The following is a 14,490-nucleotide window of genomic DNA, read 5'->3' on the forward strand; positions in this document are numbered from 1 at the left end:
CTGATCTGTAGGAGACTGAGCCTACATGTGGCAAAAAACCTAACTCTGCTTTTTGGTGAAAGCTAACATTGACTGGAGTTCTCCAAGCTCAGTGGACCTAACTCTAGTCTTCAGATAGATGCAGTCTGGTTGAAAGTAGAAGACTGACCACACATGTTTTCTCCTCTTCCTTCCAAACTCTACTAACATGACAACAAAGGGACAGCAGATATGAGATTTTGACACTTTGCAAGAGAAAGGGACTGCAGGTAATAACTCACTAAGGGGGGGGGGAGGAGGAAGATGCAAACTAAGTCCAGCAGGGGGAAGACCCACACACACACACACACACACACACACACACACACACACACAGACACTTCAACATATTCGGGGTCAGAGATACCGGGCTCTGCGACACACAAGGGTGAAGAACTAAAGTGCTTAGTTACAAGTTGGTATTAGAAGCAGTGAGACCACCAGGTCCTTCCCGGATCCTGAGCAATTCTGCCACTTCTGTCCATCTACCTCTTCTAACAGACCAGCAATCTTGTTCTCTGGAGGAAATGACGCAGAGACGCTGTGGGCTCAAAGACACCACAATGCACAACGGCACTGCATCTGCTGGGTGGAACAAAACTGAATACAGGCAAATTGTGTGACTAGTGAACTGAAGGGTCCTTGGCCCCCTGTCCTCTATACTTCTCCTATAACACAGACGGCAAGCTATCTTCACCTCCTCTTAATCCCCATACCAAGGAGAATGGAGACATCTAATAAGGACAAAGGACTATCCCTAGAAAAAGATTTACTAATATTGATGTTTGGAAGCTCCCCAACAGAAAGTCTGCCTCAATATCTGAAGTTATCCAGCTGATGAGGCCCATACAGACAGAAAGACCTTCTGGTAGCTTAAACAAAAATCACAGAAATTTGAAGAAAGCTTCCATCATGGGGGGAAAAAATGTGTAGTTAACGGTGTTATATTTGTTTCACATGTACAATATAGTGATTCCACAATTTTGTATATTACTCAGTACTCATCTAGGTAAGTGTAATCTTAATCCCCTTCACCTATTTATGCCCCCGCCCCCACCTCCTCTCTGGTAACTATCAGTTTATTCTCTGTAGTTAAGAGTCTATTCTTTACTTTGTCTTTTTCTTTTTTCCCTTGTTCATTTGTTTCTTAAATTCCACATATGAGCAAACCATACAGTATCTGTCTTTCTCTAACTGCCTTATTTCACTTAACATTATACTCTCTATACTCATATACTCTATACTCATTATACTCTCGTGTGTTGAAAATCACAAGATTTACTTTTTTACGACTGAATATCATTCCATTGTATATATACCACATTTTCTTTATCCATTCATCTATTAATGGACATGTGGGCAGTTTCCATAATTTGGCTATTGGAAATAAGGCTGCAACAATTAGGGGTGCAGATATCTTTTCAAATTAGTGTTTTCATTTTCTTTAGGTAAATACCAGTAGTGGAATTACTGGGTCATCTGTTAGTTCTCTTTTCAATTTCTTGAGGAATCTCCATACTGTTTTCCACAGTGGCTGCACCAATTTACCTTCCCTGCAATGGTGCATCAGGATTCCCTTTTCTCCACATCCTTGCCAATTTCTTGTCTTTTTGATATTAGCCATTCTGACTGGTAGCAGGTGATGTCTCATCATACTTTTGATTTTCAATTCCCTAAAGATTAGTGATCTTAAGCATCTTTTCATGTGTCTGTGGACCATTTTGGACCATTTTGATGCCCTATTTAAGACAATGTCTATTTGGTTCTGCTGTCCATTTTTTAATTGGATTTGACTGCTGTTGTTGTCGTCATCATTACTGAGTTAGACTGAGTTCTTTATGTATTTTGGATATTAACCCCCTTAACCAATATATAGTTTGAAAATATCTTCCTCCCTTTCTGTAGGTGGTCTTTTCATTTTGTTGTTTAGTTTGCTGTGCAGAAGCTTGAGTTTGATGTAGTCCCATTCATTCATTTTTGTTGTTGTGTTTGTGCACAAAAACTTACTGCCAAAACCAATACTAATGAACTTCTCAAAAACTTACTGCCAAAACCAATACTAATGAACTTCTTCCCTGTGTTTTCTTCTGGGAGTTTTATGGTATCAGAAATCATTTTTTAAGTCTTTGATCTACTTTGGTTAATTTTTGTGACTTGTGTGAAGTAAGGATCCAATTCCACTGTATTACATGTGTTTCTCCAGTTTTCTCAACACCATTTGTTGAAGAGACTATCCCAATTTCCCATTGGTTATTCTTGAAACCTGTCTCAAATATTAGTTGGCTATATATGCTAGAGTTCAGTTCTGCGCTCTCTATTTTGTCCTAATGTTCCATAATGTGTCTATTTTTGTGTCCATATCATACTGTTGTTACTGCATTGGCTTTGTAGTACAGTTTGAAATCTGGAAGTGTGATACCTCCAGGCTTGTTCTGTGTCCTCAGGATTGGTTTGGTTATTCAGGGTCTTTTGTGGTTCCCTACAAATTTTAGGATTGTTTCTTCTATTTCTATGAGGAATGCTTTTGGTCATTTGATAAGGATTGCACTGAATCTGTAGATGACTTTGGGTATTATGACCATTTTAATAATATCAATTCTTCCAGTCCATGAACTTGGGATGTTTTTCCATTTGTATGTGTCTTCTTCAATGTCTTTCATCTAAGTTTTGTAGTTTTCATTTTAGATCTTCTACTTCATTGGTTACATTGATTCCTAAGTATTCTATTGTTTTTGATGCTATTGTGCATGGAATGTTTTGTTTTTACGTCTTTTTTGGATGCTTCATCATTAGTGTAAAGGAAAGCAACTGATTTATGTATGTTGATTTTCTGCTCTGCCATTTTATTGAAATTATTAATTAAATTGCAACAGTTTTTGACTGATTCTTTGGGATTTTTTGTATATATAGGGTCAGCAGCAAATAACTGCCTTTTTGCTTCTTTCTTTCTAATTTGGATGGCTTTTACTTCTTTGTCTTACCTAATAGCTCTAGCGGGGACTTCCAGCACTATATTGAATAGGAGTGGTAACAGAGGGCATCCTTGCCTTGTTCTTAATCTTAGGGGGAATGCCTTCAATTTCTCTCCATTCAGTATAATGTTAGCTGAGTGTTTGTTGTACATGGCCTTTATTATAGTGAGATACGTTACTTCTATACCCACTCTGTTAAGAGTTTTTATCATTAAAGTATGTTTTCTTTTGTCAAATGCTTTTTCTGCATCTATTGAGATGATTGTGTGATTTTATCTTTCATTTTATTGATGTAGTGTATTATATTTATTGATTTGCATATATTGAATCATCCTTGCATCCCAGGGATAAATCCCACTTGGTCATAATATATAACCCTTTTAATGCGTTCCTGAATTCTGTCTGCAATATTGTTTATTTTGTTGAGAAGCCTTGCATCAATATTTACCAGAAGTAATGGCCTACAGTTTTCTTTTCTTATGGTATCCTTATCTGGTTGTGGTATTTGATAGAATTCTCCAGTGGGTTATAAAATCCAAATATAAGATGATGTCATCATCCAATAAAGTACACAACAGTAAAGTGTGACTGATTATAATGTGTCTCTCTGTGATGATTATGAAGATATTAACAGAACCCAAATCAATTGAAAATTTATAGTAAATCGACACTCACATATTAATTCATGTTTTTGTTTTTGGGGGTTGTTTTTTTTTTTTTACTATTATTTCAAGCCTAGCATCCTTCCCAGAGAGATCCTCTGGCTGCTTGAATATGAGGAATAGCTTCTAATCAATTAACCCATTACTGACTCTCCTTTTATGGAATGTCAGCTTCTTTTATATTAACATTTCTCATCATTAAAAATATACCCTTAAGAAAAAGTTTTTGTTTTAACTTAAGTCACAAAAAAGTAATGGCTCTCTTTCCTTATTTAAAAATATTTAGCAAGCCAAGTAAGTTCTAGTTAGAAAATTATTATTATTATTATTGTTATTATTAAAAAATAGACAAAGCATGCAAAAAAATTTTAATGTATTCTCACCTGTGCCATTGATATTTTGTTTAAAAATCATGTCTTTTGATGTATCTGAAAAAAAGATAGTGTTCTCTTGGGCATCAAAATCAACCCCAACAAAGAAAGAAGGATTTCCTGTCACTGGAACTATGACATCTTCTTGGGTAGACAGGTTGAACGGGATGCCACGAACAGCCACCTCAGATGAAAAGATCAGGAACTGCTTAACAACTGTAGGAAGAAGAACACATCGCCATGAGCCACAGGCTGGTTCTTGAATTCCAGAGAAATTACTTATACATCCACAATGCACATTTTATAATTCAGAAATGTACTTTTGAAATAAACATAAAAAATAAATCTGTGGAAAACATAGTTGGAAACAATGGGAAGAGAGGAAAAAAAGATAAGCAGCTAGGACGGCAATATAACTATTACAATCTTTCTTCTTCTCGAGAAATTTATCCTTAAGATTTATATAAAACATGGTCCATAGGCTGAATTTCTAAGGCAGTATTAACTGACCTGCATAGTAATTCCATCAAAATCCTTGCTTTGGATTAACTTTTGAATAGACATCTATACCAAGAATCCTACTGCAGTTTTTAAGGTATTAAGACCGGTGAAGGAAGAATTAACAGTAACCAGGTAAGTTATTTAGAAATAAACAAAGAAGGAAAAGATGGGAGGGGAGAGGAAAAATAGAGGAAATAGGAGAAAAGGAGTGATTTTAAAATCAAAGGAGACAGTAATAGTATGTCAGGAAATCAAAAAGAGGTATACCCAAGAGGTATACCCAAAAAATTAAAATTGCAGGAGTTTAAGTGCAAAATTATTACACAATGTAGTGTCAATGTAATAGTCAGAAATACATGGCTTTTTAAATGAGGGTGATTTTTATCTAAGTCTGGGATTACCTACAAAGTCAACAAATTTGGGGTGCCTGGGTGATTCAGTTGGTTAAGCAGCCAACTTTGGCTCAGGTTGTGATCTCGCAGTCTGTGAGTTCAAGCCCCACATTGGGCTCTGTACTGACATCTCAGAGCCTGGAGCCTGCTTTGGATTCTGTGTCTCCCTCTCTCCCCCCTCTTAAAATAATAAACATTTTTTTTTTTAAAGTTAACAAATTTGTCCCTGGTAGAATTAGAGAATTTACATTCCAAGCCCAAAGCAGCACCATCTGGGGAGCAAGAATTTGTCAAGGCATTAAAAAGGAGAGTTTTAAAGGTGAAGACAAGAGAAACAAAAGTTGTAAGAGTGTGCATTTCATCAGCTGAAGCTGAGGCAAGAGCCTAATCATGAGAAGATGTGTAGGCAACAAAAGAAGAAAAAGGGGCGCCTGGGTGGCTCAGTCAGTTAAGCATCCGACTTCAGCTCAGGTCATGATCTCACAGTTTGTGGGTTCAAGCCCTGCTTCAGGCTCTGTGCTGACAGCTCAGAGCCTGCTTTGGATTCTGTGTCTCCCTCCCACTTGCTGCCCCTCCCCCACTTCTGCTCTGTCTCTCTCTCTGTCTCTCTCTCTCTCTCTCTCAAAAATAAATGTAAAATAAATGTAAAAAAAAAAAAAAAGAAGAAAGAAAAAGAAGAAAAGAACTGAATTGCATCCCACAGCATAGAGGCAGGTATAAATAAAATCTGAACTGAAAAATGAAAAACTAGATGAGTAAATGAGCTGCCCCAGCACTTAGTTTGCTGTGGAATGCAACAATAAAGGCAAGGCTTTATTCCCAATAAAGTTAAGGCTACCAGCTAAAGTGGAAAAAGTATACGCAATAGAGAAAAGAACTCAAAATTAAATTGTATAGAATTTTAAGAGAATAGTTTAGGGGCACCTGGGTGGCTTAGTTGGTTGAGCGTCTGATTCTGGCTCAGGTCATGATCTCACGATCCGTGAGTTCGAGCCCCACATCGGGCTCTGTGCTGAGAGCTCAGAGCCTGGAGCCTGTTTCAGATTCTGTGTCTCCCTCTCTCTCTCTGCCCCTCCCCTGCTCACACTCTGTCTGTCTGTCTCTCTCTCTCTCAAAATAAATAAACATTAAAAAAAGAGAGAGAGAGAGAGAATAGTTTTAAAAGGAGACAAAGATTTCAGGAAGGAGACAAAGGGGAAAGGAAGTCCAAGGAAACCCTCAATGTGCAATTAAAGGAAAGACCCATGGGACAGCTTTGTGTATGAAGGGAGTAGTGCCTACTGAGGAAGATGCTCTGTCAGCTACCAAAGGCTTATTCACCATTAAGAAGTATGACAGCTGGTCCAGTCCTGTCCAAAAGCAGCATATACCCTTCTGCTGCCTGCCAAAAAGAGAGCCCAAAAGTGATATCTTACCAACACAGTGGCGGTTATCCACATCCAGGCTGAAACCGAATGTGCACCTGCAGCGGTAACCCAAACCATCATTATCTGTTCTGTGGCTGAGGACACAGACCTGTTCACAGCCCCCATTGTTATCTCCACATGGGTTGTTAACTAGAGGAAAAAATATACAGGGTTAAATCTCAGTTAGAAATGTATGATTGCCAAAGACATGTGAAACCACTTTGAGCCCTGTAGGTGAAACAGAATAATGGGTTTGAAACTCAGAAACACCACCACTGGTTGTTGCTGTGTACATCCACATTTACCTGCTCTGACTCTCCCACCTACTCTCAAACGGCAACACACAGGGTTCCCACAGCTAGATAACTTTGGGAATTCTTCTCCCCAAGACAATTATGTCAGACCCTGTCTGCTAGCCTCAGTGGTTAGAAAGTAACTGCCTCCCCCCAAAAAACTTTAGGGTTATTTTTACCATTCATAAGATATAATAAGTAACTATTATTCACTGGATGCTCGCTTTGTAAGTAAGCCAATTTACAATCAATGACTCTAAGAGCTAAATATTATTATCTCAGTTTTATTACTGCCCAAGATTATTCAGCAACTAAACTGGAAGTCAAAACCAGATCTGATTCCAAAACCTTACATGCCTGCAATACAAACCAGTTTATACTTCCAAAACCCATTCTCAAAGGAATGACTGAAAAAGCTCACTGTACACAAAGCTTTTGTCATGGCCAAAAATGTCACGTCTGCTTTGAAAATTACCTTCTTAACCTTTGACTTACTCTTTAAAATTATCTCTTTACCTTCTCAGGTGGATTGATTTAGGGAAACTACAAAGAAAAATAATTTGGATGATAAAATTGGGTAATATTTTGGTCAAGGACAAATAGGAATTTAGTAGCTGATAAACTGATTATTGCAAATAAATATTTCAAAAATGTTTTCAGGGGCAGCATGCATCTTCAGCTAACGTATGTTTTCCCAGGATGAATACATTGAAGGATATTCACCTGAATGTATCAGTTCTAGTGGCTGGTTTTTTGTTTAAAGAAAATAAATAAACCTAATTATAGTCCTTCTCCACTGTAAAGTCAAACCCGCCACTTAACAAGGGAGTTTTAAAGTAAAATCTGCCTTTCCCTGAATTAATGTTCATTGATTGTAAACTTTCTATCAACACAGAAAAGAGCCATATACAGTCATAGTCATGCCAATTTAAAACAAGACTTACTATAAAATAACAGACGTCTATACAATGTCTCGATCAAAATAATTTTTTTTTGATGTGACCAGCCTATGACACCAAACACAGTCAGCCTATGACAGACCCAATGCAAACCAAAGAACAAGTGTCATACATATACAACAGAGAAGAAGAGAAATTGGTTCTGACGTCACCTCAACTTGGGCATGTTATTTTCTTCTTCTGGGCCTCGATTTCCTCAAATTTAATATTAAAGGATTGAATACAAGATCTCTCCTAGTAGAATAAGAATACATATTTTGGTTTGCTTTGTTTGCTGTCTGTCCCCACCATTTAGACAGGACTTGGCACATTGCTGGTGCCAAATAATATCTGTAAAAGACATCTCTAAGTTCCCCGTAGATTTGGAATTTTAACTCTGAAATACGTCAATTTCTCCAGAAGGCCCCAGGATCTACAGAGCCAATTTCAGAGAGTTTAACTCTCTAGATAACCCTCCATATATTTGAAAATGCCACCTAAATCTCATGATATCGCTCATCACTAACTTCCATGGCTGTGAAAAAAAATCTTTCTACCGAGGCTAGTACTGAGCAGGATTTCCATTGTTCTGGGGCAAACATACCATAAGGCTGCCTGAGGGAATGATAAACAGTCACTCCAAAGGGCCTCAGGGAGGTCTGGAGGTACACTTGTGGACTGGTCTCTGTGAACTTGTTTGCCTTCATTACAGCCATCTTTGTCCAATCAGTAAAGTATACATAATCTTCAAACAAGCTTATTCCAAAGGGATGAGGAATGAGTGAGCCTCCGTGGACGACCGTCTTCCTGTTGCAAAAGATGTACATCACACAATTTTTTTTTACCTTCATTTTTTTTTTTTAATTTTGTTTTAAGTTTTATTTATTTTTGAGACAGGCAGAGACAGAGTATGAGCAGGGAGGGGCAGAGAGAAAGGGAGACACAGAATCCGAAGCAGGCTCCAGGCTCTGAGCCGTCAGCACAGAGCCCGACTTGGGGCTCAAACTCACAAACCGTGAGATCATGACCTGAGCCAAAGTCGGACGTTTAACCGACTGAGCCACCCAGGTGCCCCATACCTTCATTTTGATTAAAGGTGGAATTAGTTCAAGTAAATGCTTAAAAAGCTAAGTAATCTCTTGATCCAAATGTAGAATATATAGAAAAATATTTTTTTTAAGTTGTAGGTATATCTCCACCTACATTTGATAGAAAGATTTTCATGTGTCTCTTGGGAAAGACCCTTGAAAATAAAATTCTAGCACCAGTCCTAGTTTATTCTAGACTTTTTGAAAAATTACTGTTTTCTCACATGCTTCTTTAAGGTTATCACACAAAAAAGGGGAAGAGGGTTAAGATGTGAGATACCATTTTGAAATCCATAGGTGAAAGAGTATAACAAGGGAATGGAAATGTAATAGCAGATACCTTCAACTTACTTCACGCTGCAGCATTAACCATTTCTTAGCAATTAGGGAGCTGGATAGTAAGTAGAACAATTCCAGAACAACCATACAGACCTATTCCTGATGTCATTCTGGAAAACCAAAAAATAGCACGACTACTGTCATGCCTCAGGATAAACCTGTTTGCTCACCACACTTGTAGTGGAGGCACATAGTGGCCAGAGCTGCTTTACGTAGAAGAAAATACAAGTAAAAGGTGCCAAGCAAGGATAATGTCTGCCATAAGTTCTTCTACATCAGTGATAATTCACTTTCTTTAGGCCACATAAAGAAAGTGAAGTAGAAGATGGTTCTGAGAAAAAAAAAAACTTATTTTTTGCCTCGTGGCAAAATAGAAAGACCTTCAAGAAAAATCTTAAGAGCCCTGAAAGCAAAAATGCACTATAGAACTCTAAGAACTGAAGATGCTAAGGTTTCACACCAAAATGTAAAAAAAAAAAAAAAAGCAAAAAGCAAAAAACAAAAACAAAGAAACCTAAGGGGGCAAGTAAGCACACACTTTAAAACACTCAATAATGACATGGCACATTAAGATTAGAGAATGGTTTTTCTTTTTCATTTAGCAAATTCCAGAACCCTGAATGCCACCTGCTGGCACAGCAATAGGCAGTGACTTTATGATTTCAGCTGTACTCATGAGCTTTAATATAGCTCTTTGATGTTGCTTCACAGCCAGCAAAGCACTCAAATATTTCTGAAACTACATTGGTTTTTTTAGGTTTTATGTTTTACTTGAACCTCAGCATAAAAATAGTTAGGCTATCTAATATAATGTCAAAACACCTGTGAAAGAGAAAAAAAATTTAGGCAATTTCTCAATTGTTTTTGTGTGACTTGTTGGGTTGATTAATATTTTACGTTAAAGTGATTCATATTCTCATTATGGGAACCAGTTTCAGTGATAAGAAGTCACAGTCTTAATATCCAATCACTTCATTTCATCAAGTAGAGATTGTTTTAAGAATCTGAAATCTAGTGGTAAACTGTGATACCACCCTTAAAATATAAAGAAGAAAAAATATAATATTCCTTCCATTAAGAAAAAAATAAAATCAAGTCATTTGGAAAATTAAATTGGGCAGTTTATTTGCTGAATCCACAGAGTAGTTTTTGCTAGTCAAATTTAAAGACTGTGGTTTAACCAATTTTTGAAAATATGAAAAAGAGAGAAACTAAAACAGTTAACAATTTAACTAATACAGTTAACTGTAATCAGACTAAAAAGATGAAATAAAAAGTTTGTCATATTTTGGAGAACAGAGGGATACTACTGGAGAGGTTGTGTAAGGGGCATTAAGGAATCTATTCCTGAAATAATTGTTCCACTATATGCTAACTAATTTGGATGTAAATTAAAAAAAAATAAAATCTAAAAAATAATAAAATAACATTTAAAAATGCAAAAAAAGTATGCTATAGTTTATGCTCAAATATTCTTAAGTATCTTTGAAGTACATCAGGTGAAAAGCAAGTCAGAATTTCTCTTTGAAATTTGAAATACATAAGGGCAGAGTAAAATCCAATTAATTCCCACCAGATTATGCTAAATAAATAATAAAACGCACTTATTCACTGGGGGAAAGTTAGAAAGCTAAACAATAAAGTGTTCTTTGGAAACAAACCATAAGGGACCCAGAGAAATAAATGGACTCAGGAGTTAATGAAAATAATGTGTTCCATCTGAGAGTGGGGGAAAGGTTGGAGAGGAGAAATCAAAGAACAAATGCTCTATGCAATAATGAGTATTAACATGGAACACAAGAAAAGTTAACAACAATCCAAAAACAAAACCTTGTCGCTTCATGCAAATGTCAACACAAAAGTTATTCAAGATATTGAACCCACAAAGTCCGTATTTTTTTGAGAGGGGGGAGCACAAGTGAGCAAGGGGCAGAGAGAGAGAGGGAGGGAGAGAAGCGGGGCTCACCCAAAGCAGAGCTCAAGCTCACCCCACGGGGGACTTGAACTCACCAACCATGAGATCATGACCTAAGCCAAAGTCAGATGCTTCACCAACTGAGCCACCCAGTAATTTAATTTTAATTAAAGTATTTTAATCCTGGTCCTGCTGTACCCCTCTCCATAAATTTATATATATACTATTTATAAATATTTATATTTATATGTATATACTTTTTTCCCAAACTTATGAAGCTATAAAAAATACTTCTTACCTTTGAATTCCATCATAAGTTACAGTCTCAATGTAATCAAACCGGCAGTCCACCCAGTAAACACGCTTTGATACTATATCCAGGGTTATCCCAGCAGGCCATCCCAGTTTTGTTTTTACCAGGTCTTTCCGATTGGTGCCATCCATGAAAGCCCTTTCCACCTTAGGTTCCCCAGAAAGGCTCTCCCAATCTGAGAAAAATAAATAACTACAAAAGAAAAACAAAAGATGACAGTTATTTTACAAGTTTCTCTGGAAAATATGTTTTTAGGTTGTTTGGATCAATGGAAATTTTCTCCAGCTGATTAGAGAATCATGGGAGTATAAAACAACAAAAGAAAAAAATCAGAGACTACGAGGGACAATCAGGAGAGTCAACAACTCCAAATAGCAACTATTAAAATGCACTAATACGGCAGCCTAAAAATTCATGTCATGAAGTACAAATGAATAATCATCATTCAGCAACCTTTCAGTAGCCCAAAGTTCAGACAAGCCTTCTAATTTTTTTTTTTAATGTTTATTTTTGAGAAAAAGGGAGAGACAGAGTGTGAGCAGGCTCCAGGCTCCAAGTTCCAAGCTGTCAGCACAGAGCCCGACGCAGGGCTCGAACTCACGAACTTCAAGATCATGACCTGAGCTGAAATCACATGCTTAACCTACTGAGCCACCCAGGCACCCCCAAGTGTGCTAAGATCCAACTTTGAGAATTTGGGAGAAAGCTAAGTCTCCTATAACTGTTTTCAAATGTGGACACAAGGAAAATTTGAATTTACACCTGCAGACAAGTAAGCATTACCAATCTTGATGGCATGTCACACATCAAACAACTTGTAATTAGGTATTACCATTGTCATCTCAATCCCAGTTTGTAACAATTGCCAAAAGAATAGCTCCGATCTTCTTTCCCCTCTTTAAAAAACTACAGCTAATTCATGTTACAATGATCATCTTGATCATGGTGAATCAAAAGCAACATCTAGTTGTAACAACATTATTAGATTGAGTCAGAACAGAGTCTATTCTCTCAGCAGGCAAATGTGGCGAACACTAAAAATAAAATTCATATCCCTAAAAAATCATATATTCTTAGTACACCAGTAGAGGTACTCCTTTAAAGCTTCTATGAGTGGAGACATAAAATAAGCATGGGTTTTGGAGCCTACAAGAAATCAGAATTAACCTTTAATTAATCCAATGGATGTTTTATGTATAAGAGGAGAGATAAAGCTCCAAAAATACTAAAATCAGTATGTTTCCACATCTCTTACCCAACAGTTGGGTCCACAGCAATTCCTCTAGGATGCCCCAAGTTTTCAGTTATGAGGGTGATCCGGTGGCTTCCGTCTATATTTACCATATCTATGCGGTTGACCTTGGTCTCTACTAAATAAAGTTTATTATTAATCCAGTCTACGGCCAGATTCTCTGGATCATCAAGAGAAACAACTTCTTGGATATTTAAGCCATTAATGTCAACTGAAAAAACCTAAAAGAAAGAAAAAACAAAATTACATGTCTTAAGCTGTGGGCACTGTTTTCCTATATTCATTCAGTATATTTATCATCTATGCTGTACCAATCAGTCAGCTGGACTTAAAAAAAAATTCACTGAGACTTGCTAAAATATTTTATATAATGGGTTCCTAGGGAGAAAAAGATTATTTCAAAGTATATGTAAGGCAAATATAAAAAGTTGGATTTTTTTAAATCCTCCATTTCTAATTCTTGGTAACTATCAAAAGTTTCATTAAAGAATGTGGCTTTTTTTGTGGAGGAGGTGGTGATGGTTTGTTTTGATTTTTAGCTGTAAGCAAATCAGTATTGTTAATAATCCAAATTCTCATTTTTTAGAATTTTTATGCAAAAGTCATCACATAATTGAATTAAAATTTTACTAATAGTACAGAAAATGTGACAGGAAGAAATAAAATTCCATAACTCTTTAGAAGCCTCTAAAGTTTGTTTTAAAAATCTCTATTGCATCACTCAATGTTGAAATTAAATCTGTCACACTTTCCAAATAAGACAGCATAATGAAATTTTGGCTGTTAAACAAAATGTTGTCACTATTTGTTACCGAATCTTCCATTACAGTTCCATTTAGAAGATGCAGGTAAAATCTGATTTTTATCATCCAAAGCAGCAGAGTAGTTTTTACATTTTAAATGATCAAGTTTCAAAAATTACTACCAAATATCTGTCCAGTTTTGAAAGAATGTCTACTATTTCTTTTAATTAGGCTTTTGGACTCCATTTCGAATAAAATTAAAAGTTGCTCAAGGCTAATCCATATAATAGACTGCTTTGTTTAATAGGTCACATGTAATAGTATAGCATGGAAAAGGTGCTGATTAACATAAAATATCTCAAGGGCCTTTTTTGTTAGAAAACAAAAGAACTTTCCCCTTCACTCCCCCAAAAATGAAAGCTATCAACACTTTGTGCTTGGGGTTCTATCAACTCCCAAGCTACACTCCTGAAATTTCTATTTACCTTATCTTGCACAGTGTCAGTCCAAAAGACTCTGTGTAGGTGATAGTGAAAATCCACACCCACAGCCACTCCATGATTTTGAGACTCTACCAGCATGGAAAAGGTCCTTCCATGAATATCACCAATTAGCAAATCCCGACCATTGGAGAAAATAACGGAGGACTGCTCAGCTAAATGTGAAGAAGGAAGGTATTATCACACCTTTAAGTGAACAAACATATGCATATCACTCTCTCAGAACTTACAACTGATAGGCTTCCTGCCTTTTCAAATACTTCTTCTATGTTACCTTATTTGATTTTAAAATACACTTCTGAGGCAGGCATATGGGTGTCATTCTACCCAGTTTACAGATAAGCAAATGGAGGCAAAAGATGTTTGATGAAGTGTTCAAAATCAAAGTAAGTTAGGAACAGAGTCTACCAAGAATTCAAGTGTCCTGACTGCCAGTCCAATGTGCTTTCAAGGACACTGAGGGGAATACATCAGGTATTTTCAAGAATCCTCTGTGATATGGGCACCTTACCCCATGTGCAACTTCAGATTATGTAAAGCACAGAACATATTTTAAGGATTACTGGGAAATCACTGTTAAAAATATGGCAATGATGATCCAAATCTGCTTTACCTACAAACTCACAGGCTTGCAAAATGACATATGAGTATCAAGATTTTCCTCACAGTCTTGTCTGCAATGGCTAAAGGATCAAAAATGCAAAGGATAAAAAATGATATAAAAGTCCATTAGTAGGGAAATAGCTAAATAAATAATATACACCAAAAAAATGGACTATTATGCTAA

The 14,490-nt window shown here is 36.6% G+C and overlaps 1 protein-coding gene across 3 annotated transcripts in view; it reads right to left on the minus strand.

Annotated features, from left to right (window-relative positions):
• LRP2 (LDL receptor related protein 2) overlaps positions 1-14,490 on the minus strand; it is a 199,488-nt gene that overhangs the window by 112,686 nt on the left and 72,312 nt on the right. For 2 of the 3 annotated variants that reach the window (XM_053215239.1, XM_027055548.2), the window contains exons 11-16: positions 13,689-13,858; positions 12,464-12,681; positions 11,194-11,400; positions 8,158-8,360; positions 6,332-6,472; positions 4,036-4,239 (exon numbers count right to left, since the gene is read on the minus strand). In XM_053215239.1, the coding sequence (XP_053071214.1) occupies positions 4,036-4,239; positions 6,332-6,472; positions 8,158-8,360; positions 11,194-11,400; positions 12,464-12,681; positions 13,689-13,858 (1,143 nt within the window). Of the gene's footprint in view, positions 1-4,035; positions 4,240-6,331; positions 6,473-8,157; positions 8,361-11,193; positions 11,401-12,463; positions 12,682-13,686; positions 13,859-14,490 lie in introns of all 3 variants that reach the window. The other variant, XM_053215240.1, reaches the window with a different exon arrangement.

Source organism: Acinonyx jubatus, chromosome C1 (assembly GCF_027475565.1).
Source record: "Acinonyx jubatus isolate Ajub_Pintada_27869175 chromosome C1, VMU_Ajub_asm_v1.0, whole genome shotgun sequence".
NCBI lineage: Eukaryota > Metazoa > Chordata > Mammalia > Carnivora > Felidae > Acinonyx > Acinonyx jubatus.